This window comes from Lissotriton helveticus, chromosome 9 (genome assembly GCF_964261635.1).
Source record: "Lissotriton helveticus chromosome 9, aLisHel1.1, whole genome shotgun sequence".
NCBI classification, from domain to species: Eukaryota; Metazoa; Chordata; class Amphibia; order Caudata; family Salamandridae; genus Lissotriton; species Lissotriton helveticus.
In genome coordinates this window covers 252,903,409-252,930,611 of record NC_136070.1, presented here as the reverse complement: position 1 = coordinate 252,930,611, position 27,203 = coordinate 252,903,409, and the positions used below count along the sequence as shown (strand labels likewise).

The following is a 27,203-nucleotide window of genomic DNA, read 5'->3' as shown; positions in this document are numbered from 1 at the left end:
GTGGGAAAGTCCACACATGCAGCACTGGATTATGCAAGCATTTATGACTATCAAAGAAAATCCTACAATGCAGAATTTATTTTATTATTTGTTTTTATATTGGAGTGATTTCGAAATGTACTTGTTACAATTATTATTTAACAATTATATTTATATATTAACTAAATAATCAATTATTTCAGTAATTATTATATTTTCAACCGTGATTTAAGAGTTAATACCTATGAAAAGAAAACAAATGAAAACTAAAACCAATTATGCAAAAATGTATGTTAAATGCCAAAACAATAATATCACCAGCACCACCACTAATACTCCAACCATCAGAATATCACCTCTACAAATATCACAGATACCATCAACACCTACAATAAAACTATCACAAACAATACCACCATCAATGCACCCCCACCAAGACCAATAACATAAATGTCACCAATAATACCAGCAAAACACACAAGATGATGGACGGAATGTTGCACAATGGCAAAACATACCACCAATTTCAATTTACCTCTGTTGTCATTATAACGTATTGGATTTACAGATAATTCTGTTCACAAAATAAAGACATACATGTATACAGGTTTACTTAAATACTGGCCCTTTGTCCAAAGTATCACTGTGCAATATTTTGTAAGTTCGCCACTTACAACTCAACCTTCATCTTCCCAACTATCTTCTTTCAAGGTACAAATGTTGCTTCATTATGGGATTGTCTTTCTAAAACAGCTGGGAGCAGCATACACAAAGTCACCCGACTATTACCAAACACTTCCATGACAAAAAATCAGAGCTAATGGTTTTGTCAATATTGTTTCAGCAAGCAATGTACTCACGTTTAATGCATCGTCCAGTTCCCAAGGCAGTAGTCCAGCCAGAGCAGCACTGTCCGCCACATACATTGGGCCTGGAAAAGAACAAACAGCATATTAACTATCTCTTAAGTGCAGCATGAAGAACATTTGCTGATGATTACCAAAGAAGTAATGCCTCTTCACTGTGGGATAATAGGAACCATACTCACAGGGAAACTTAGTATCATTTACATGAGTTAGACCGGATAACTAGAGGCAGGGGTAGAAACTAATCACACCTCTCAGTGGGTCCTCTTTATTCAGAACTAGAACCAATCCCACATGGTAGCAGATAGGGGTGGGCAGAACTCGCACAGTTTCACTCGCCGGAATTCTGCAGGGTTACATAAAAACTCTGCAAGATTCCATGGAGGTCCCCCAACGGGCAAAAAATATGATGCTTGCACTGCAATTTAGGACAGGTAGCGCGAGCAGCACTGAGATTCAGAACTACCGCTACCATGCGTTGCGCAAGAGCACGCAGTCATTCGGGTTGATTTTACTGCCTCTCAAATAGAAAGTCTACTCGAGCGGCAGCACATCTACCTGAATAGCAGCCCTCTGACCGCACCGCTTGCAACCGCCCACATTAGAAAATCACGCCAGGGGACACCAAATTTCGCTCGCCAGCTTGCATTTTCTAGAGCCTCACAGGAGAAAAATTCCTCCACCTGGCAACTGGCAGAATTTGGCCAGAACTCCGTGTCAAAGAGTAGCGCAGAATTCTGCCAATTTCACGGGCGGAACAAAACATTCTGCCCTCCCTTAGTATCAAGGCGTCTTTATTAGTGACAGGATCCAATCATGCAGGTTTGTAGAACCTCTTCATGAGGTATATCAACCAATTACATAGGGTAGCAGGGCCTCTTAATTAGGGACAGGAACCAAAAACACATAGCACAAGGTTCTCTTGATGAGGCAAATGAACCAATCGCACAGGGTAACAGCGACTGTATTAGGTAGGGCCAAGAACTAATGAAATGGAGCAGCAGCACCTCTGTATTAGGGACTGCGTAGGAACTAACCATATGGAAAAGCAGGATCGCTTTATAGAGGACAAAAATTAATAACAGAGCAGCTAAGTTTCAATATTAAGAACTCGTACTCATCTGTGCCAACACATGGCAACAGAGTCAATTTAGTGGCTGTCACAAACCAAGTCACTTTGTCTGATTTAAACCTTTTTAGGTCCCCTTATACATGTTACTTTCCATATAAATCAATCAATACTGTAATTTTACATAAAAATATACTCAATCAATACTGTAATTTTACATAAAAATATACAATATTTACATTCATCAACACGTACAGTATAAAACTAAGAGACAGTGTATCTAGGAGAAGCAATTCCTCTTGTTTGAGCCGTTGCAGACAATCCCACTGACTGTCCACCCTAGGGAGTCTTTTCTTTTGACACTTGTCGCCTTTAGTGGGGTCCAGGAGAATACCTCTGTCACTCTCCACAACACTAAAGGGCTTTTTATTTTTCTTGTCACAGTGGTTTTTTTCCGTGGTGAAGATGTGCAAGAGAACGTTGGCTGATGGAGTGCGAACGAAGAGCGCTATAAGAGCCACATGGAATAAAAACCAGTTTATAAATAAAATCCCTGCAGCTCAGCTTTCCCGTTAAATGCTGTTCTGGTTTAACTTTCAGAAGCTCACCTCGGACTGGGAGTGAGAGATCACTGTTTAATAGCAGTATGTGGAACACAACTCAAGCGGCCTCAGGGTTTGGTCTGGGTAAGCTTCCTAGGGAGATCACATTAGTTTGTGAAGTACCTCTCAGCCTCTGTTGGTGGGGGGCTGGGTGCTGTGGTTAAACCAGCAGCAGCAGCCAGAACAGATCGGAGGTAGGGGGCTGGGGGCGGGTGGGGGGAGGGCGCGGGGGAAGTGGGTATTAAAAAATAAAAGAAAAAGAAAAAACATAAGTTCTTGCTGCTTCTTCGCCACGTCTCTCCTCCATAGTCCCTCGCTCGGCCTGGGCAAGAAGCTCACCCCTGCTCCTAGTCAGCCAAGCACATCGCTGCCTTAGCAGCATTGTGATTGTTCTGAGCACCATGGTTTGTTACTCCAACCCTGTAATGCAGCCTGCATGGAGAACATGCAAAGTGCGCATGAATGTTTGGACGGCCCAAAAGCCCCTGTCAAGCAAACCTGCCGGAAATAGGACAAAATAAAATTATAATAACACAAGTTATTATCATTTTTTTTTCTCGTTATTTCACTACTTTTCTTCAAAACCCTTTGAAGTGCCTGGAAATAGTGGAGGAATCGTCCTCCACAGGAAGTAAGATCTCATCAGTTACAGACTCGAGAGGGGATGCCACCAGGGCAGTTGACCTGTCAGATGCTGGACCGTAGAAATAGATGGACTGGACGCAGACATTCCTCCAAAGATCTATGGACCTCGGCTCCAAAAACACACCTTTCAGTACAGGCTTGCTATGAAGAGACCATTGAACCCAGACTGCTAACACCATAGCCCACTATGCAGGACATAGGACCCTCAGGTGCTTCATAGCTACACAGGAAGAACAGAACAACCTCTGGGTGGGTTTAGTTCAGGATCAAAGTTAACTCTATGTGTGAATGTATAACTTTTTTCAGGATGAGGAATATGGTAGTTTATATTTTGGGATGACATATGTTTCTTGGCGGTGTGTGGGGGGGGGGAGTATTTTGAAGGGGCTACAAGGTACAGAACGGGAGTCCACCAGTATACACACTCCTGGCCTGGCACACACACCTACAATCCCGAGTCGCCATGCAACATGCTCATGCCTGATGATGTGTGAGACTAGCCTAAGACCCTTTCTTGGAATGTCAACACTCTTAACAAAGTATTAAAATAAGTGTGGTCTTACAATTTGCCAAACGCCACTCTCTACACGTTCCTTTAAATCATTCCCCAAATTTGCTCCGTTTTTACAAGTGGCGCAAGAGATCACAGGGGATGTGGTGACTAAACACCTGGTGGCTGGTAGACAGTGATTTTGCTGGCACCTTTAGAGAGGTTTCCGGAGAATTTCTTTAGCTGTATGAGCATTTTGTTTAATCCCTATGTACCTTTGGGGGACTACAAGGGGTAGAGCCATTAAATACATCAAAGCAAGGAGACAATATAGAGAGGTCAAGGTGAAGGAGATAGAGTCTGAGCTAACCCAGTTAGAACATAAGATACATGACCTGGGTCAAAAGTTCTCTGATTGGCATCCCAAGGGCGAATATACAAAAAGTTCGACAAGTCTGGCAAATTGCTACACTGGCTGGTCGCGAACAAGCTCCCCCTCCCCAACAGTCATCCCTCCTAGCAGCCATCCCTACTGTATGGAATCAGTCTGGATCTTTAGTGTCTTCAGTGCAAGACATTGCAGATACCCTTGCACTATGTTACAACCAGTTATACATGTACAGGTCCAGCCACAGACATACAGCATGCACACCTACTTCTCTCTGCCAGAGTACTAGAATGATTGCACCAGAGTAATAAAGCGACCATTGAACAACCAACTACAGATGGTGAAATTAAGCCATTGCAAACCTCCATTCGGGGAGGACCCGGGGGTCTAAATTGGGTTCCCGGTGGAATTCTTTAACCCGTTCGGTGCTGCGGACTGCCCCTGGCCGTCCCACGTGATGGAAGGCGTGTGCGGAGGACAGCCGGGGGCCGTCCGAACCCTGCCCACTATTTAAATCACCTGCACAGTGGCGGAATTCGCTCCACGGTCAACAGGTTAAACAATTTGCTTCAGTTGTGGCTCTGCAACTCTTGGCCCTCTTCGACGAGGTGTTTATGAAAAGACACTTTTCTCACAACCTTGATGAGGCTACAATAATTGTACTTCCTAAGCCTGGCAGCCCCCACACATATGTAGCTCTTAGAGGCCCATATCCCTCTTGAATTGTGAGACCAAAATACTAGCCAATTTGCTAGCGAACCAATTACTTCCACATATTTGTACGCTTATTCATAGGGACCAGAACAACTTTATGCCAGGTAGAAGTACCAGACACTGCATTAGATGTTTATAAATTGCATTAGACAAATCCCAGGAACTGGCGGGCTCACTGGACTTTCTTTTACTCGATTTAGAGAAAGCATTCAATTCAGTTAGGTGGGACTTTCTCATACAGCTTGTTGCAGGGATTCTGCACCTACACAGGAAACAGGAAAACAGGACCTCAGTGTATAGGGGTGTACCAACCCATCACCTTAGAACCCCAAATCCCCAAAACGACTACCGATAGTGTCTCATTCGTTCTCCAAAAATCACAAAGCTACAAATGATTAGACAATCCAGAACACAAGACTCCCGACTCTCTCAGGAATCGCAGTATCAAGCCATACCCTTTCGCTCGCTCACTTGTACATGTTCACAATAAGAATTGGCAGAATCACTATAATAGTTCAAAATGTTTATTGTAACTATTGTGCTCTACAATACAGTATACGAGTCACTACCAGCAGCAAAATGCATAAACTCTAAACAATTAGCATTGTTACACTTCCATAGAGTACAAATGCGGAAGTCATTATATAAAGACAGTGAAATAAGGACTATAAGGCCTAACCACCCTCCCCTTGACTGGAAGAAGTTTATTTATACAAAGAAAGATCTCTGGGCTTTGACAGCAGACCCCATACCTTAAAGCCTGGATGTAAGGTTTACATCATAGGAACAGCATAGCTCCTCTTCATGGGAAGGCTTTCTCCAAATGTTTGTTAAAACAACTTGCAACCTCGTAATATCAAAGCACGAGCTTCCAGCATTGCAGCTGTGTTTAGCATGTTATTATGTCTAGGTGCTAGAGACTGACCAGAACAGAATAACAAGGGGCATTGTTTATCGAACTTGCACATCGTGTTCAGACTAAACTCCAGGAACTTAGCAGAGAACGCGAAAAGCAGACCGTTCTCATGTGAAAGGCACAAACAGAGTCTTGCAAAAATAAAGTCACGTAGTAACGTACGCAAAAGCAGCATCATGGCAGCAAAGGTCATGCTAACTTAGCAATGTCGACAATGTCCCTAAGGGCCATATAACACCTTCCCATTGGCAAAGTCATATGACATAGACAAAGGACAGAAACAGAGTTCAAAAGGCAAGCAGAGCTCAGAAGCGTTTAAACCAAATTGGAAAATAATCGAAATAAAAAAATACAATTTCAATGTTCTTATTTCGACTATTGAAAGTGTGTTGTCTCCGGGATAATAAAGTTATCATGAAGGAGGTGGGGAATCCATCAAAGTACGTGAACTTAAGAATGCAATTCCCTCCAAAAGATCATCCCTATCGTTATTAGAAAAAAGGGATGCCATCCAATCAAGTAGGTCGAAGGAACAAACGTGCTCCTCGTAATCCGATGCTTCCAACACCATAACTGTACAACCTGCGTGATATTCGAAGAAACTCTGATGCAGCAGGTTATATGCAGCTGCACAGATATCCCATTCAGCCAACACTCCAAGTGCTAACGCACGCGCCATACGGCCATCCCCATAACAAGCCTGGACATGGGCCTTCAAGGGGCCCATCAACTTTATAAAATCCGGGACTGGACATTACGTATTGGAGAGGCATATCTCCATAGCCCAATAGAAGGGGCACCATCGACAGTAGAACACTGGTTGCACACAAGTAAAGTAGGCAAAGCGAAAAGTTAATCCATAACTCACGTCAAGTGTTGCTCATGGCAAGCATCCAAAAACCTATTGCATTCGATCACTGTACAGTTGCAATTGGCCTGGTCTGAGCATTACCACAAGATGAACAGCCATTCCGCAGCAGGAACAGAAGAAGCAGGATTCCACCACCTAACGCCAGTAATAAGGGGAAACTCCGAAGATGCCGGATAAAATAGAATGAATAAAAGCTCGTCTGAAAGGAAGTCACAAGGCCGGATCCCACACGTTTAACAAAATGTGCAAGGCCTTTAGAGTCAGACGCATTAAATATTTGATGTATAAGCTCCCCAAAGTGAAGTAGGAGGTTAGCGCTCAGAAGGGATTGTATCTCGCTAGATGTCCTTGCCACCTCTGTGAGAAGTGAGAGCCACCTCTTGTTGGCATAACAGCACTTTGAGCCTGCTTAATTTGTCTATTTTTCTACTATGCATCATGAACTTTGGCCATAAAGGTATTGCATGGGTCAAGATCCTTTAAGCATCCCTCTGGGTGCGAGTGAGGGTTAATGGAGTACTCTCTGGCTCCTACCCAATCAGACGGGTAACACCCCAGGGCTCCCCCTCCTTCCCCTTACTTTACACACTTGTGATTGAGTTCCTTGCTAAGTGGGTATGCAGCGATCTGCTGATAAGGGGTTTTGAATGAGGGAATATCATATTCCACTATGTGCAAATGATGCCTAGCATATTTACAAGACCCTCTACGAATATATATGATGTTACAATGCAAACAAATACAACGCATGTCTTTACAATGCGGTTTTTACATTGCAAGTACCATTACAACGCATGATTTTACAACACGTACTAGTACAAAACATTGTTAGGAACTACCATTACAACGCATACCATTACAACACATACCTTTACAAAGCATAATGCTTTTAGGGCAACAGTGGTGTAAGTGTTGGCTAGTGTAAGGGTGAAAATTACTATTCCCACTCCAGTGAGTGCAACAGTAGGATAAGTGTCGGATAGTGTAGGGGTAAAAATTACTATTCCCACTCCAGTGAGTGCAACAGTAGGGTAAGTGTTGGATAGTGTAGGGGTAAAATACTATCCTCATGTACCCCAAAACCCATACCCACACTAAAACTAAAAAATCCACATTACTTACCTTATAATGTGTTGTAATGGCATGCGTTGTAATGGTATGCGTTGTAAAGGCATGCGCTGTAATGGCATTCGATGTAAAGGCAGCTGCGTTGTAACAGCTGCGTTGTAACAGCTGCGTTGTAATGGTTGTCTCCCCCCTCTGCATACTAGGGACAGAATAATGCAAATCCTGAACTTATTTGATTTGGGTCACCATCAGGCTTCGTGGTTAATTGGACCAAATCAATTCTTGCCCCAATCAGAGGGGATATAAGGAAGAGGGGAAGATTATCTCAGCTGCTTACTTAAACTTTTTTTTTTTATATATTTAGGGATTTTCATACCTATATAGCCAAGCAATCTTGGGGTCTAAAACATGGCCTCTATATTGGGCAAAACAGACCATCCTGGGCATGGCATCCTTTTATAAAATGATGGAACTGTCACAAACGCTATAACATTTGCCAACAGAGGTCTCGGCCGGAGCTTTTCAGAAAATTAGGACCTCATATATGTCCTTCATCTGGGCTGGGAGGCATCTGAGGATCTCACTTACAAAGTGTATGATAGGCACATATGACGGTGGCTTTGGGGCAACACTATTATTATTATTATTATTACAGTTACTATTATTACTGGGCAGCTCATTTAATGATCAGTAATGACTTGCTATTTGGTGACAATGGTGATCCAAAGTGCAGACTTAAATGCTCCTTATCTGTGGAACGTGGTGCAACACATCTCCTTTACTACTCTAAGATTTCCCCTACCTTCCTGAGGTACGTAAATCACACTACAGGTCTGGCAGATGGTGCTGCAGCACATTGAGTGGTTCCGTAAACCCACACAGGCAACACCATTATAAGAAGGCCACTGGTTGGCTAGTTCACAAATGGCACACAATTTCAGGGGTTGGGATAGCATAGGCATTTCACAGTTGGGGAACATATGGACAGAAGGGCACATGAAATCTTACATATAGCTTAGCACTGAATGTGACCTACACAAGTCACAATTCGTGATGTTTCTACTGCTTAGGAGCTTATTGGGCTCACTAAGGTTGTTCGCAGTGCCACTCCCAGAAGATACCCTTTTAGAGGCTAAGCTAATGTTCAGAGTGTGAGAAATTGACTTGTTGGTTAACTGGGCTATGCACCCTGGTCTAGCAACAGCCACAATCCTTTGCAGGGTGAACCACAAAAAGTCACTAAATTATCCTGTGCTTAACCCTGGGTTGCTTGGCAAAATAAGTAGTTAAGCTTAACTTAGAGGCAATGTGTAAAGTATTTGTGCAGTACACAAACAGTACTAAAGTGAATACACAATAAAAGAAAAATCCCAAACCAATTTAGAAAAAAGGAGTACATTCTAATAGATTATTTGACACCACAACGACAAAAATCCAATCAGTAGAACCGGAGTTATGAATTTAATTTTTTATGCTTTTAGTGAAAACTAGCGCCTAAAAGATCAAAGCGCCAACCGCAGACATGGTCAAAGTCGAAAGTTAAGGCTGGTTATGATTGAGCGCATTCTGATACAAGAAGTGGATAGAGCCCAGTCAGTGCTTACCTTTCAACTTAGAAAAGTTCTTGAAGACAATGTTCTAAGAAGGTAAGGATTAGCGGGGAACGGTTATAGGGGGTATCGGAACGCGAAGCGTCATCGTCGAATGGCTAGGGTTGAAACCGTGGTGAAGATTTTTATGTTCAGACTTAGTCGCCGAAACGTAAATGGAAAATCTCCAATGGGACGTGGCAGAGGGCTGGCCTTTGAGGGTTTGAAGCAGGTTACAGCCAGAAAATCAGTCCTTCCAGGAACAGCAGCAGCCTGGCAGAGTGCACATCAGGTCACAGCAGCAGGTAGTCCTCGGAGGGTCCTTCCACAGGTTCAGTAGTGAACTGAAGAGTGAGCCAGAAGGTCCTGTTTTTATACCCCAGTGCCCTTCTTCTGGAAGGTGGGAGAAGCTTCTGCAAAATTTCTTTGAAGTGCATGGAGTTCCCTGACTCCCACTGTCCTGGCTACAAGCTGGCTGAAGTGACAAAACAGGGCTGTTAATCCCTTTACGTGAAGGCAGAGCCCAGGCTATTCAGTTGTAAGTAGAGCAGTGCTTTGTTTCTCCCCCCATCCTGCCAGCTGATGGCCCATTGAGGCACACTGAATCCGTCTATTGTGTGACTGTCAGGGAGGAATTCACAAAGTCTAACTGTCAGCTACACCCAGGTTTGTGACCCAAGACAAGCTGCAGGCACAAATGTCTAAGTACAGTAAAATGGGAACTTTCTAAATGTAACATTTTTAAAATTGCAAAGAAACAAACAACTTTACCATTAAAGAGAGTTTACCATTAGAATTTCATAGACACTATACATGACATAGATTCCAGCTCCCAATCAGGAATTACAGTTTAATAAATTTGATAAGGAATCCCCAATGCTATCCTATGGGATGGGAAGGCTGTACAGTAGTGAATGCAAAACTTAAATGTACATGCCCAACCTTTTAATTACACATCACCCTGCCCTATGGGCTACCTGGGTACTAGCTTAGGGTGACTTATATGTAATAAAAGGGGAGTGTAAGGCTTGGCAAGGGGGTTTAAATGCTAAGTCGACTTGGCAGTTTAAAACTGCCTTCAGGCTGCAATAGCAGGCCTGGGTCATGTCTTAAAGTGCTACTTAAAGGGGTGGCACAATAAGTGATGTAGGCCCACTAGTAGCATTTACTTTACAGGCCCTGGGTATATGGTATACCACTGTACAAGGGAATTAGAAGTAAATTAAATATTTCAATCAGGTGTATGCCAACCAAACCATGTTTAGGGGAGTGAGCACAAGCACTTTAGCACTGGATAGCAGAGGTAAAGCACACAGAGTCCTTAGGCCAACAAAAACTGATTTTAACAAAAACTGAAGGTAAGTAGGCAACAGTTTGTGGGAAACTGTGCAGAGAGGACCTAGTCCAACAAAGACCTATGGAATGTGGGGGCATAGCATGCTTACTGGTAGCGAACATACCCGATCCACTGGTGGCCCTGAGGCAACAATGGTAAGTAAACATGGGAGTATTGGATAATGATAAATGGAGACAGACACGTAACCTGCAATAGCTCTTCTTTGCCTCCTTGAGGAGGGCCCACACAGAATCCATATGCTGGTGGGGACAGGCTGCATGCCGGCCAAAAGAGAGATAGCAAGCCACTGGGGTTATGGGTATACAGCCTTTACAACGAAACTTTTACAACGAACTACCATTACAATGCAACTTTTACAACGCAAACCATTACAACGCATAGCGCTGGGGGGCGCTCTAGGATAGGGAATAGGTTTAATGTACTATCCAACACCTTCCCTACTATCCACGGGGACTGGAGTTGGAATAGTAAATTAAACAATTCACTATCCAGCACCCAAAAGCATTATGCGTTGTAATGGTATGCGTTGTAAAACTTGCGATGTAAAGGTAGGCGTTGTAAAAGTATGCAATGTAACGTCATACATCCGGGTTATGTGTCAGCACCAACCTGGAGAGAATGTGCCATAGGGAAGGACAGGTGTGCTTTATGGAAAGAGGGTTTTTTAAGGCGTAGGGATGCTCATATAAGCATGGCAAGATATGGAATTGGTGGATCAAATACTCAAAGTCACTAAAGGGATGAGCTATGATCAGAGAATTGGCCTCCGGTCACATGTTTACATGACGGATGAGCCAGGAAAGTGAGATGTTGCATGAGGGACGACACAATCAATATGTATGCTATAACTATGCAGTATTATTCAGATTTTCTTTTCTTTGCAGTGATATTGGTGGCTTCCCTTTTCCATTTAAAATCAATATTTGGTTAAAAAAATGGTTGACTCCTCACATTCTCCACTCTCACGAGCTATACTCAGATTACATAAAAGCCGCCATTCCACAACACGTGCATGCGTTGGCTCACTCATCATTCACCTTCCTCCAACATACATCCTTGAATTGTATGGAGTATCTTACAAATGGAAAGTCTTTTTCCATCTCTGCTTATAATAAGTGTCCTTTGGACCAATCACAGAGCCACATAGTGATTTTGAACTGATTGGCCCACATTTGTGCTGTGGAACACAGCATGTGTATTTGTAAAATGCACGTCTACCCTTGGTCTGATGGCGATGAAACAAAAGATGTATGTTGTTGCCCAACTAAATGGTACTCATTTTATCAACCTCGGAGGAATGAAAGGCTGAGTAGACCCACAGTTTTCAAACTTGTGACCACGAGGACAAACGCAGATACCAGGAGTGGGTGCATTAGTCTACTGAGCCATCAAACTATGTATGAAAGCTACTTTTACAATTTTGTAAATATAGTACTGCGCTGCTTTGCAAAATATAGTTGTGAGATAATAGTGTCCTTCTAAAGGCTATATTTATTTATTTATTTAATTTATATAGCGCATAATCACCCAGGGGTCTCTAAGCGCTTTTCCAGATAAAATAGTGCCCCCAAATTCTACAGCTGATAATCAAAATTTACAGCACACCCCATGCTTGCTGAAAAAGCACTGTTTTTAGTTTCTTTCGAAACCGCAGCAAGTTGGATTCTTTGCGCAATTCAGTGGGTAGATTGTTCCAGACAGATGGGAAGATGATAGAAGATGTTATAAAGTTATAAAGTAACGTAAAGTAAAGTTATAAAGTTATAAAGTAATTTTTTTTAAAAGTCAAACGATATGAACACGTCGAGATTTTGAATTCATATAACAGGCAGCAGAAGGGTATCTGAGCCCTGTCTCATTGTTTGGCAAACATAACTCCCAGCCTTTTGGTTTGCTGCTTGAGCCACACATCTCTGTACACATCATGAATGATGATACCCCTTGTATCTTTTATCCCATGTGCTGATCTTTTTTATCACTTCTGTGCTTTCCTTTCAATTGCGTAAATATCTTCAGGGCCTGGTTGCTAATCAAGCAGACTGTGATAATGAGTACATGGAATAGCATTATACATGTACTGGTAAGTTTTGAAAGAGCCTTGGTGCCAGACAGAATGCAGCACATTAAGTTGTGTCCTATGATGTCTGCCCTTGGCCAGAATGCTGCATAAGATGTCTGTTCTTGACCAGAATGCTGCATATTATTCAGTCCACATTTAGTTTCTCAGCTGTATTGGCTTCAAGGTTGTACAACCCACATAACCTAAGTTTTGGCTGCTAAATTTCGGGCAAAAATCCCAATAGGTCTAAACCCCCACCACCAATACTAAACTGCAATTCCTAAACCTACAAAGCTGATGGCAAATCATCAGCGGGAGGGGCTGTGTGTTCAATTAAGAAGAATGAGATGCAAATGAAATGTTTTCTCTATATTAAATATAACAAAGCAGTTTTACGGTGACCGAAGTAGTCAACCTTCAATACATTGTCATCTGTCCTGCAATGTACATGTTTAAAGTTGACTTGTTTTCTTGTTTATCTGCCTGTGCACCAAAAATTGCAAATGTGCCCTTCAGTATTTCATAAATTGTTTGAAACTGCATGGTGCTGTGCTGTAGCAACATTACGAATGTGCAGATGTTGATATGAAACAATTTACATTTTGTTTTTGATAGTCACACTCTCCATTTCTTTAAAGCACGGTATTTTGCAACTTCGTTTACATATCGTTTGCCAAGTGTAATCATATCATGTTCACTCTTATGTGGTGCACATTTATCAGCCACTACATGAGCTAGTGACAGAAAATCTTGAAGTTTATAGACTTACATTTAATTTAAAAACATTAATTTAGAGAATGAAGAAGAACTGAGATACATGTGTAGGGAAGCAGCAATGTTTGTGTGTGAAGCATATGTCAAGCTTGAAGAATGAACTTGGTGTGAATTTGTATGAAAAGAGATTACACAGGAATTAAAGAATGGATATGAATAAGGACACAATACAAGGAATGGAACAGAGGGGGTGGGAGTGTTTCCTGCGATTGTTAAAGAAACAGATAAAAAAGAACAAAAATAATGACAAAGATGACACAACGAATAAGAAAGAGAAAATTAAGAAAGCATTAAATAGAAACCATTCCATAGATTGTGATGAATAGGATGAGTTTTTAGATGACTTACTGAATATGAGACAACCTGTGTATAGCGATGATTTAAGTCGGCAAGACCAGAAGGGAGGAGCTATACAGCGCAGTCCAAATGAGGGTCTCTTGTGTGCTTGCTAGAGCATTAGTACCGAGAGAACTAGTAACAGAACACTTTGATATTTATAAACTTACATTTCAATTTGAAAAAGTGGCTAATGGTACTATTAATGTAGATGGAATAACATCATATAAAGAAGAAGAATTGAGATACATGTGTAGGGATGGAGCAAGTTGTGTTTGTGAAACATATTACAAGCTTAAAGAATTGCTAAATGAACTTGGTGTGGATTTGTATAAAAAGAGATTAAGCAGAAATTACAGCATCTACATGAATGAGGATGAAATAGAAGCAATGAAGTATGTAAATATGAAGTCACATGTACGAGAGTTAATAAAAATGGTAAATTATTGGGGAAACCTGGAAACTATGCTTTAGGGGTTCACCTCATCCAAATATGTGGTTGTGGCTGTAATTCTGTGGTAGCGGGAGCACCCACCTATGTGTGGGCACACGCTGGTTTTCAACAGCTACTAGGTAAACTCAGATTCAGGGTTAAGGTAGTACCAAACCTTTAAATAGCAACTAGGTCATACAGAGATGGATCAAATGCTTCTACTTTCAAAACTATTGAGAGGGGTCTTGTGAACACAACACAAGGATCTGTGGGGGCAGGGAAAACCCCTCATGTCCTATTCTGCCTGAGTGAAGGTTGACGACAAATTACTAAAAGGCCAAGTAACTGTGGAGACTCAATACCTAGCACAGTTCTTCAGCATTTCCCACTGGTGATGGAGAAGGTCACAGAACCTTCATAGAGCCGTACAAGTGGGCTGAAAAGACATTGTGGCTGAAGATCTTTCAATTCCACCTAAGTTGTTTCCCTTGCAAACTCAGTTAGCTGAGCCTCCCTCTTGTTTTGAGGCATAGGATGCTTCTCACTTATTGCAGGGCAGTACAGCTCCGCACTTCACAGCAAGGCTTCTTCAGATCCTAGCTTTGTCTTAGCCTCAAGGAATATAGGGCCAGATGTAGGAGCCAAAATACCGGTCGGTTACGGCCGATTTTGGCCGTTACCGACCGGTATTTAAGAATTGGCATGTAGGTGCATTTATTTTACAGAATCGGTAAATTTACCGAATCGGTAAATTGACAGATTCTGTAAAATACCGAATCGGTAATTTTACCGATTCGGTAAATCCAAATGTAGGTGGGACTCTTCTGAGTCCCAAAGGCCTTACAGATTCGGTGTTTTACCACCCAATTCAATTGGGTGGTAAAATACCGAATCCAGGTGTGCATGCACGTGTGTGCATGCACACCTATGCCATGTGACAGACAGACATGCCCTTAGGGCATGTCTGTGTGCCACATGGCACACATGCCTGTATTCGGGGTGCTAGAGGGTGTCAAAGTGACACCCCCTGCACCCTTGCAAAAATCGGTATTCACCGAATCGGTAAATACCGATTCGGTATTGCCCCTTGATTCCTATGGGCTTCAAGGCTCATAGGAATCAATGGGCATTACCGAATCGGTATTTACCGATTCAGTAAATACCGATTTTTACAGATTCAGTAATTCAATTACCGAATTTACCTAAATCTCCCCCCTTCTATTTTACCGATTCATAAATACCGAATCGGTAAAATTCGGTATTTATGAATCGGTAAAATAGAATTACCTACATCTGGCCCATAGCAACACAAAGTCCTGTACAGATGTCAGTCCCAAAGGGAGTTGCAGAGCTACTCCACAGTTTACACAAATATACCTAACTGGATCCAGTATTCAACAAAAGATAGTAGCTAAATCAGCCAACCACAAAATGTGCAATGTTAAAAAAAAGTCATAACTTCAAACAACCAACTCAGGTTTTAACTTTTGAGTCATTTCCCACACCGTTTGACAGGAAAGGGTGCCAAGTAGTCAGAAGATTGTGTATATCTGTACAGACAGAGTAGAATTTGTGAGCATGCTTTCTCAGATATTCGGAGTCAGTGTAGAACAAAGAGAAGGCCACAAGTTGCCACAAAGATATGTAACAACGTGGATGCAGTGGAAACATCTCAAACAGGGATAATGCATTTCTAAGCTGGTCAGAAGAAGACCGTCAAAAGCAAACAAAATGGTTTCTGACAGTCCTTTGTTCTCCAGCAGAATAAAGTACTATCAGGATATGAATTGCCAAGATCCTTGACGAATGGATCGCCAAAGAGCTCTCCTAGACATGTTACAGGGTTTCGCAATTGGAAACTACACGAGGGATTTCATAATACATAAAGGAAATATGGATGGGACCCTCCAGTTAGTACTGCAGTCAATGGAGAACTCCACCTACATAACAAACGTATATCTATCCATGAACACATTACATACTACACATGCCATAATGAAGCACATGGCATGTTGGGGATGTGAAGTGCCACTGAACACAACCTGAGGGTTGGTAGACTACTTTTTAGCAGAGCATATAAAAAGGTAAAGTATCTACTTTGGCCGTTATGTCTGAATATTGAGTACAAAGCTAGTGACATGCCAAATTATATTCTGGTACCAAACGCTCCATTACCCAAGAGAACTGAAAGGTCAATGGGTACTCAAAATGCCTTAATCTGACAGTTGACATAGCTCAACAGACACAGAAGAGAGTTCGACTTGCCAACTCCAACAAAATTCTCAAGTCCCTCCACAGTCAAGCCAGTCTAATGCATCTGAATGACTTTGGCAACTGATCTGACAACACCTGAAAAATGTGCAAGTAATATCCTTTATTTTCGAGACAGTTTTCAGGATAAATGACTACTGAGACAAAGTTGAGAACTTGTACTTCTCTTATTTAATTAAAGATGGTCTTTAAAAATCTTTGTACGGTTGTTTGTTGTTGTTGTTGTTGTAAAAGCTTTATTTCGATACGTAAATATCTTAAAAGCGATACATACAAAAATACATTTTCAAGGCTTATGGTGACATACATTTGTGATTACTAAAATAATCAGGTAAAATACAATAAATAGTTAAAAAGAGAATTAAATTGAAATGGAAAGCCTTTTAGCTCGGATCACCCAAGCCCATTTTAAAAACTTTGAAACACCGCAGACAATGGGGGGGGATGTGTCAGGCAGTAAAATGCGAAGGGCCACCAGATGCTGTCGTGTGCCTAAGAGCCTGCACAAAGGTGTTAGCCAACGCCTCCTTGGGGCACAATAGTCAGGACATTCGAAGAAAAAATGCGCCACCGTCTCCACCCGTGTCGAGCACATGGCACAAAAAGGTGAGGACTGGGAAGATGAAGATCTCCACCTGGACACCAAGTTGGCCAATGGCAAGGTGCCCACTCTGAGTTTGAAGTAGAGAGTCCTATCCAGGGGAGTGGTGATAAGGTCCAGATAAGGCTCGTAAGCAACCACGTCTTTGATTTTCAGGAATGCTGCGGTCGAATTGCAGTGGCATGGATTGCGAATGAGTTTGGTGGCTATCCAATCCCAATATAGCTTCTTCAAGGGGGCTTTCGGAGGAGCAGAGCGAGTAACCCAAAAATCTTCCAAACCCAGCTCCACCAATAGGCTCTTGATGTCCCTTAGCCATTTAATTCGTTGCCATCCCTCCATAGCAATTACCTCGGACAGACCTGCTGCATAGGAGGCTAGCTCTGGGACCCTCCACAGGCGGGCCCACAGGAGCAGAGGCCGTAATTGCGCCTGGTCCGCGATTGATTTGGAGCCCAAATCGAGAAGCACTGGGACGGTCGGTGTGCTCGATGGGAGTGCCAAGAGTTCTTTCAAGAATTTACTTTCTGCCTTGGCTAATGCCTCCAGGTTTGTGGAGCCCCACAACTCCGCCCCATACAAAGCCGCAGCAACCCCTCGAGCTTTATAAATATCAATAGCTGGGGAGATACAATGTTTGGGGGATGAACGATGTTCCCTGAGTAGGGCACCAGTCACCCTTTTATGGTTGAGCAACATCTTTTGGATATGTGGTGTCCAGCTCATGGAGTTACTGAGGCGAATCCCTAAATATTCAAACTCTCCGACCCTCTCCAGGGGAACGGCGTTTAAAACCGGGGGGGGGGCCCTAATTTTTGGGGGGGATTCATAGTCAGGAATTTGGTTTTATCTACGTTAATAATCAGGCCCCTAAGGGAGCAGAACTCCTGGAAGCGGGTGAGGAGCTTTTGGAGACCCTGAGGTGTTTTTGCAATGAGCAGGGTATCGTCAGCAAAGAGCAGGGTGGGGATCCTGGTGCCCGCCAGGGATGGGGCATCTGCAGGTTCCTTAAGCAGGTGCTCGACCACACCATTCACATACAATGAGAATAGTGTGGGAGCCAGCACACAACCCTGGCGGACACCCCTACGCACTGGGATTCTGTTGGTTTTCTCCCCGTTCTTGCCCCACCGCACCTGTGCATAGTTATCTGAATGGAGTTTAATCAGAAGTGACAGTATGTAGGCGGGCAATCCCAGCCCCTGCAAAACCCTCCATAGCTCCTCCCTCGGTACTAGGTCAAAGGCAGTCTTCAGGTCAATAAAGGCCAGATAAAGACTGCCCTTGCCCAGCACCACCACCTTCCAGTAAAGGAGCATCAGCCTGAATGCTTGTTCTATCGTCCCCGTACCTGAGCGGAAACCCGCCTGGAAGTCCGACAGTATTTTGTGCTCATCTGCCCACTGAAGGACCCTCCCTAAAATCACCTTTACTACCACCTTTTGGGAAGAGTCAATTAGGCTGATGGGCCTGTAGTTAGCGGGGTTGTCCCGACACCCCTTTTTGAATATCGGCACAACCTCCGCCCCCTTCCAGGAATCAGGTACTAGTGCACCCTACATGATTGCATTTAATAGCGCAGCAACCAATTGTCCCCATTCCTTGGGATTGGCACGAAGCAAGTCACCGGGTATCCCATCCGGCCCCGCCGCCTTTAATGGGACCAGGGACTTGATTACAGCCTCCACCTCCCTCTCAGTGTAATCATCCATATCACTATCTGTTGAAACGTCCTCTAAGAAAAAGGACTCGCTAATAACCCCTTCAGGGTGAGAATACAGGGCCTCGAAGTGAGTGTACCAGAGCTGGGCAGGGATGTTGCATGTAACCAGCGAAGCGTCCGGCCTATTCTTATTCCTAATCAAACTCCAGAAGCCCCTTGCGTCCTTTCCCTTGCTTGCAATCAAAAGATCTTCCCAAAACTTCTCCTTCCACTCCCTTTTTGCTGCCTTTATAGTGAGAGAATAGACCTTCCTTGTTGTTAATTGTAACACATGTGCCCAACACACGTTACTCTAAAATAAAGCTTTGCTGCTCCAGCCATGCTACCGATATGTCCCAAGGGTACCTAAATGGAAAATTGGTTTCTGTTAGGAAGCGGGTGTGGAAGGGCTGCTCAGTGCTTACCACTTAGTGTGGCCTATGCACGTAAAGGCTGCACTACAAAACCGCTAGCATTAGGTTTCTTCAGAGAAGGAAAGGCTGGCTCTCAACATCGAGTGGTGGGCTGAAGCTGCAAGCACGGAGTTCACACTGTGCTGCAATGTGCTGGCAACAAACTTTCATTCCCTGCAGGTCATAAACACTTACAAGTCTCATAAAGACAGCAGCGATCTTGGATTATACAGTATAACTCTCCTTATTGTTACCAGCATCCTTTGATACGCAATCGTGATACAACGTTGGAGAAGCCAAAACCTGGATACATGGATTCTGAATTTCCTCGCACAGACCTATTTCTTCTTAAACAAATATTTTAAATGGACAATTGGATTACAGGGAAATACCCTGAAGGTAGGTATGTTGTTGAGGAAAAAAAACTTTATACTATTCTCTTAAACATTTATCTGAACTGTTACGACTAAGGTTATATCCTACTAAGTTACACTGTGAATAAACAGGGAGGATTCTTAAAGTGGATTATTCCATATGCATTTGCAAATGTCACGTATAAAGTACTAGATTGTTAGTGAACATATGCAATTATTTAGGTTGTGGAAGAAGAGGATATTAGCAGTATTGGTTATTTTACAATTCAACAGAAGTGAAGTCGAAAATATAGCTCATTTTGCACAAGAGTGTGTGTTGCGATGAAGCTTGAGGTAGTTTACAAGTTACTAGGGAGAACTACTAGTGCACATTGAAGATATTTTATTTTTTATATGTTTTAGTTTTTGGGAATTACCCATCCCATATCGAAGCACAGCGAAGTGCACAGGCATATCCATTCACAATAGCAGTTACGCTTAGCCACTTAAGCTATCCTTTGCCTAGTAGGGATGCACTACATTTCATGAGCTTTGTTGACCAGCCAGGCGGTGAGGCAGGAGTCGTGGCGCCCTGTGCCTCTGATTTCTCTCATGTACCATTCCCCTTTCCCTGTATCTATCACTGACCCTGTTATTCCTTTATGTGCAGTCACTGGTAGATTTGGTGAGAGATGGAAAAGAGTATCCTTCTCAATGAATCTAGCACACAAGGTGGATGCAACCTGACAGATTGCCTAGCCCACATTATCATTCATCCTGAGTGATGTACTCTGAAACTACCCTGTTTCAGGTCTAAATTATAAATTACAACAAAACATTAGCGTGGGTAAATAAAAGAATGAGTCACTCTAGTCTTGGTTAGTTAGAATATAGGTAGTTTGTTTAAGACAGTGAAGAAAGATGTAAGTCAAGTACTTTTACCCAGCGATACATAGACCTCAGGTTCATGGGCAGTGCCACCTCCCTTGAGAGATACCAAGTTTTTTGCACATTCTTGTTCCGCAGTGGCTTACCTTCGGTAATGTCTTATCTGGTAGAGACTCTATCTAGCCGCAAATTCCTTACTTTAGAATTATCCCCAGACATCAGATTAGATCTGAAAATATTTCGTGAGCAGTACCCCTGCATGCTGATCGATGGCATCTTTTGGCTCCAAGTGGTGTTGTTGTTGTCAACCGCACCGGAAGTGACATGCGCGGTGCCTATATAGCTACCACCCAGCGCACTGACATCAGTTTCTTTTTGCGACTTTCCATGACAGGAGCGCGGAACAAGGAAGAACGCTGACCACTGATGTGTAAAACTAGGACCCTGACAGGGGAACAGCCCGGTCCCTCGAATTCTGTTCGCAGAGCAGGAAGGATGGGGGTGGGGGTCGGTAAGGAATATGTGGCTAGATAGAGTCTCTACCGGATAAGGCAGTACTGAAGGTAAGTAACTTGTCCATCTGATAGAGGCGTCTAGCTGCAGATTCCCAAATTTAGAATAGATACCCAAGCAATTCCTCACTCACTGGAGGTGGGTCTGAAAAGCAATTTCACATGAAAAAGTACTGCAGACCGAAACGGACAAAGCACCCGTCCCGACCGACGGAACTGTCCAGACAAGAGTGCTTAGTGAACGTGTGCAGAGAGGCCCACCTTGCTGCTTGGCAGATGTTTATGATCCAGTCTCTGGGTGCTAACGCAGTGGTCGCAGGCTTTTCTCTCATGGAATGAGCACACAAACCCTCTGGGGGTTGCTTTTTGCTGAATGCGTAGCAGATTTTCATGCACAGCACAATCCAACGGTAGATGGCTTGTTTCTGCACAGCCTTCCCTTTCTTGGCTTCAACATGCTCCCTTGAAGAGTTGATCGTCCACCCAGAACGGTTCTGTGCTGTCAAGGCAGAACAGCAACGGTCTTTGTGGGTCCTGTTGATTCAGTCCCTCCTCTTCCTAAGAGGGATGAGGCGGAACGTAAATGGTAGTGTTGGACTTGGCCCTTCTGGCAGGTTCACCCCTGAACCATTTTACATTGAACTCTGAGATAAGTATAGTGATTTCTGGTCTTTGCATACTTTAGCACTGTGGGCCAGTGTAAAGTGCGTGCGCTCTCTGAGTGCATGTGTGAGAATGGCCTGCCCTCCCATAGGAATGCATGGGGGATATGTGTGTCCATGACAGTTCCTGATGTGTGGGGAGTGCAGGGTTGAGTTTGGTATGTGCGGACTCGTGTGATTAAATGCTGCGCGATGATGTGCGCGGATTTATTGTGTCTAGTGTGGAAGTGCCACTTCTAGAAGTTGGCCTGTCTGTGCAGTGAATGTGATTTAACTGTCTGGCTTGTGATTGGCTGGAGCTGGCTGGTGTGCCTGGCTCCAGGAGACAGGATGGGTCTGCCCCGGTGGTGAATGTAGAGATCTGCATGTTGAGTTCTTCCCTCTACAATGCTGGCTCCACCCCCTGTGGTGTGTCTGATGTCCCTGACCCATCCTGTGAATAGGGAGAGGGGCTGAGCAAAACAAAGTGCTCAAGAACCAGTTGCGTCTGGTTTGCCCCTTGCCTGCACCTTTGGAGACAAAGGAAATGTGTGTATAAAAAGAGGCTGTGACCTCATGTAAAATGTTCTTGTTTCCTGACTTGAATCTACCAGGGCATGCTGCTGCTGGGGCCCAGGGGAAGGCTTGCCTCCCTGGGCCCTGCCCAGCCCCTGAATGCCTGGAGTTCTTGCTGGATCCTAACAGGAGGGGGCTTGCTGCTGGTGGGGCCCAGGAGGGACCGCCATGGGGGCTGTCTCCTTGCTGGAGTGTCTATTTCAAAAGGAGCCCAGAGGGAAAAGGAGAGACAGGGTTGAACACCACTCAACAGTCAACAATACCCCAAAACCCTGTCTCTTGGGCGACCAATATATTTATTTCGTTATTGCAAAAAGAATGTCTTCCATCAATTTCTTCCGCTACAATACCCCTCTCATTAATAGTTTTTAGGGTATTTTAAATATATCGACCCTTGTTTTAAAAATTCAAAATAAGAACAACCTTTTTCAATGTACAATTGACAGTGAAAAAGAAACAATACCAATGTCTGTGCACCAAGTCAACAGTACATCAGAAGGTGAAAAAATGTGTGAAGGACAAAATGACCCCTCACAGGCGCACCACCTTCGGGGTAACTGGCAGGTACTCACCAGATTTGGCCCCTTTTCTCATCATAGGCAGTCTTTTTGTTGTCCCAGAAAAGAAAGAAATGTGTCCAAACGAAAACTTTATTCTTAATTCCTGGGTGTGATCTGTCGAATTGAAAAGGATGGTAGCTATCCAGGCAGCAGATACTGGTATGCAAGGATAGCTACCATCCTTTTTAATTCGACAGATCACACCCAGGAATTAAGAATAAAGTTGCGAGAGAGGTGTGCCTGTTGATTTTAATCACTTTTTGTCACTAGTAGGAGTGAGATTGCCTATCGCTCCACTGCACTTACACACTCTTTATTTTCGTTTGGACACATTTCCAGCAAGTAGTGGGCAGCTGCTACGCTTAGGTTTTGGCGCAGTGGCGCAACCTGGACCTTAATGTGATTTATGTACTACTTTTTGGGTGTTAGGAAATGTACTGTGTGTAGTATGTTTGGCGCACCCTGCGTCTTTATACCTCTAGATATGATGTATACATAGGAGGTTGTTTTACCTGTTTAGGTATGTTAGGGAGATTGTACTTCCCTGTGTGATTTACGCCCCTAGTGTAAGGTTTTACTTAGGTGGTGAGGGTCTGATGTAGTTAGACTGATGGGATACTGTGTATGATGGATTTCATGGCACAGTCTGTTGCAAGTGCAGTGATTATCAGTGTTTACTGACTGTACATTCTATGACCTATTTTTACGTGTATGTTTTAGTTCACCTTTACCAAGTTCAGTTTGTGATGAGCCTGACAGTGGTCCATGTGGCCCTGTCAGGTGTACATAAACCCTTGTAAATATTGCCCGTGCCAGTTGGCACAATGCACATCCTGTGATTATGATTTACTGCATTTACTAGGATGCAAAGGGGCGAACTGTGCTGGGAGGTGAAGCAGTGTGCTCCCATCCCCCTTCTGTTTAAAAAGGCTCCCTTGAGCCACTGAGCTGACGAGCTCTTGGAGATGCACCTGTGTGCCAGGGAGAGGTACAGAGACCTGAGAGGATTGTGGCAGCTTTCTCAGCAAACCCCAGATGAATTTCGTTTTATCTCTACTGATTTTTTTTTGTAAGTCTATTTTTATTGCAGCATAGTTATTTGTACATTCACATGTTGCATGTTAGTTCTCCCGGTGAATAATCCCCTTGTAAATCTTCGATATATGTGTCACACAGCTCTTCAGCTCACACCCCGGAGGTCGAGCAGCGTGCTTGCAGAGATATACGTGTGTAGGGTGTAATAATAAGTAACAGTCGAAATCGGCTTTCCGGGGAAAGACCGTGCTGCTTTTCAGTCCTCTCGCTCTCTCACTTTAACACTGTGTCCATCAAAGTCAGGAAGGTCTCTTCTTTCCGTCTAAACAAGAACTCCCCACCCTCAACACCCAGCTTGCCTCCCTCCCCCCCTTCTCCCCCCCAGAACTATCCCCCCTTCCCCCTCCCTCCTCTAACCCCCACCCCCCCAGGCGTGCCAGTTCGTCACCAGTGCGAGATCATAGTCTCCTCCACCAAAGCAGCCCCAATGTGGGTCATCAGGAGCATTCAACAAACAACTCGTTGTCCTCACTCAGGAAGTAGGGGTATAAGGTAGGGAACCTATGTCGCCGCCCTACCGGGTAAGCGGCCCGCCGGGCCAGGGCTATGTGTCGGGGTGTCCTCCTCCTCCAGGCCCACAAGTGAGAGGTCTAAGATCAGTCCTTCCCATGCCCTGGCCCTCTCCAGTGCCGCGTCATTGTCTACTCTAAGTGCAGCCCGCATACGGAGTTCTCCCTCACAGCGGGCCCATTTGAGTAGTTCAGCCTTCCATTTCTCCACCCCAGGGCCCCTATTCGCCTTCCATTGTAATGTTATGGCTCGCTTCGCCAGGAGCAGACCCAGGTCCAAGAACTTGCTAGTGATCTTGTTCTTCGATGTGTGTGGATACCAGTGCAGGATGCAGTGTGCCATGGATAAATGCAAGTCCCTCTCCGTGACCTCCCTCAAAGTGTCCACTACCTCCTGCCAAAAGGAACCCAACTCTGGGCAGGACCAGAACATGTGCTGGAAGTCTGCCAAGGTCGCCGGGCATCGCGGACAGGTCGCGGGGTGGGTTGGGAAGTATTTATGTAATTTGTCAGGTGTCAGGTAGGCCCTGTGGAGGACAAAGAAGTGCATCAGCTGGAACCTAGCGTTGCGCGTTCCGTTTCGGGCCCGCGCCACAATGCCAGACCACGCTTCGTCAGGGATCTCCGTCGCCAGATCCGCCTCCCATTTCGTCTTCAGGGCTTGCAGAGGAGCCACAGTCTCGGAGATCATGCGTCTGTACAGGCACGTGACTGCCTTGACCGTCCCCGCCATCATCACTACGTATTGGCAACCCAGCGACAGCGTTGGCTCTGTCATACCCGTTTTCCAGTGTTTGCGGATTGCCGATGTTAGCGCCGCGTGAAGGAGGAAATCTCCCCTCGACAGCTCAAAGCGGTCCCTCAGTAGGTCAAAGGGTAGCATCGCCCCGTCTTCATAGAGGTCTCCCATGGACAGGAGGCCCTGCCGTTCCCTGCCGTTCCCAGCCTCCCAGTCCGTGCCACGAGCCCCCGTGCGGCAGTGCTCCGCATAGTCGGAGCGGTATCTCAGGGGCGTACGGCACCCCAATACTGCCCCTTCGGCGGTATCTGTTCCAGCACTTCCGGACCGTTGAGTAAGATGGAAATCACCCAACGGGAGCCCCAGAACGATCCGGGATAACACTTGAATCGGACCCGCCGGCTCTCCGGAGCCATCGCCTTCTCTCCTGGCTCGTGCGACCCACTGCGTCAACCACTGCAACTGGGCCGCCAGGTAGTTTAGCTCGTAGTCTGGCACCGCCAGCCCACCCTCCTCCCTGGGGCGGAGGAGTGTGCTGTGCGCCACCCTGCGCCTGCCCGTCCCCCATAGAAAGTCGATCACTAACGACCTTAATCGCCTGAAGAAGCTCGCCGGGATCCAGATTGGGAGGGTCCTAAAGAAATAAAGCAACCGTGGCAGGGTCACCATTTTAAGGAGTGCCACCCTCCCCATGAGTGACAACGGGAGCGTGCCCCAAAACTCGAAGTTCTCCTTGGCGTGCCTGATTGCCGAACCGACGTTCCCCTCAAGAATATCCTCTGTGTCGTGAAATATCGAGGTCCCTAGGTAGCGCAGGCTCCTCTCTTCCCACGTCACCCCCTCCGAGGTTTGTGGGCCCAGCCTACGCGGTCGGACTGGGAACAGGTATGATTTCGCCCAGTTTACCCGGAGACCCGACACTCTAATTAGTGATTGCAGGAGGGCCTTAGCGCCTCGCAGAGAGTCAGCCGAGTCCGCCAGAAACATTAGGAGGTCGTCTGCATACAAAGCTATGTGCTGTACTTGCCCATAGACATCTAGACCCTGATATGACCGCCCCAGGCGGGCTCTCGCCGCGAGTGCCTCGATCGCTATGGCGAATAACAGGGGGGAGAGAGGGCAACCCTGGCGAGTGCCCCTGCTCACCGCACACATCTCGGAAATGATTTTTCCAGTTCTGACCCTGGCCGTAGCATTTCGGTACAGTAGCGCCGTCCAATCCACGAAATCATCGGCCAGCCCCATCGTGCGCATCACATGGAAGAGGTAAGGCCATTCCAGGCTGTCAAAGGCCTTTTCCATGTCGACAACAAACACCGCAGCCTCATCTCCATCATAGGTGTCAGCCTCCAACACGTGCAGGAGTCGTCGCACGTTGAGCGCCGTGTTACGGGCCGGGATGAAGCCAGACTGGTCTGCGTGGATTAGCGAGGCCATGTGGGGGAGCAGGCGCGTCGCCAAGATCTTGCTCAGGATCTTATAGTCCAGGTTTAGCATTGACAACGGGCGATATGCTGTCCTGTCCCACGGTTGCTTGCCCGGTTTCAGGAGGGGGACTATGAGTGCCTCGCCGGCGGTCTTCGGTAGGCTGCCCAGCCTCTTTGCCTCATTGTAGACCCGCGCCAGTTTGGGCGCCAAAAGGTCAATATACGTGAGGTAAAACTCCGTTGGGAGCCCGTCTGAGCCCGGTGTCTTGTTCCGCGCCATACCCTTGATGGCGACCTTCACCTCCCTCTCCTGAATGCTGCCCCCGAGCAGTTTCGCTCCCTCCTCTGTAGTGTAGTTCCTATTATCCCAATAGGCTCTGCGCATTGGAATAATACCTTCAATAGTATAGGCCTAGACCAGACGTTAACTAGGTCTACTACTGTCGATATTAGACTTAAAGTTTTGGGTTTTGCCAGCTAGCTCAGAGTTCACTAGAAACTTTCTCGAATAGACAAGGAGGAGTTGAACCTCCCTGGATAGACAAGAAGGGATTTAGTTTCTGACAACCATAGAACATGACAACATTGATATGGTTTCTAAGCCATATGAAGGTTTAAAATGAATAAAATGAATAAAATGAATACATACACATTTACATTTGACTAATCGTACTCAACTGGTGTTTCTAACTACGCCTACCCCGTGTACCTGACCTAAGCCTAATACGTGGGCGGGAATAGAAAGTAGCAGTTTAAGTTA

General features: G+C 44.9%; 1 protein-coding gene across 2 annotated transcripts in view; it reads right to left on the bottom strand.

Annotated features, from left to right (window-relative positions):
- Window positions 1–27,203, bottom strand: part of LTBP2 (latent transforming growth factor beta binding protein 2) — a 1,439,407-nt gene that overhangs the window by 1,277,890 nt on the left and 134,314 nt on the right. For both annotated transcript variants that reach the window (XM_078659886.1, XM_078659885.1), the window contains exon 2: window positions 840–910. In XM_078659886.1, the coding sequence (XP_078516012.1) occupies window positions 840–910 (71 nt within the window). The remainder of the gene's footprint in view (window positions 1–839; window positions 911–27,203) is intronic.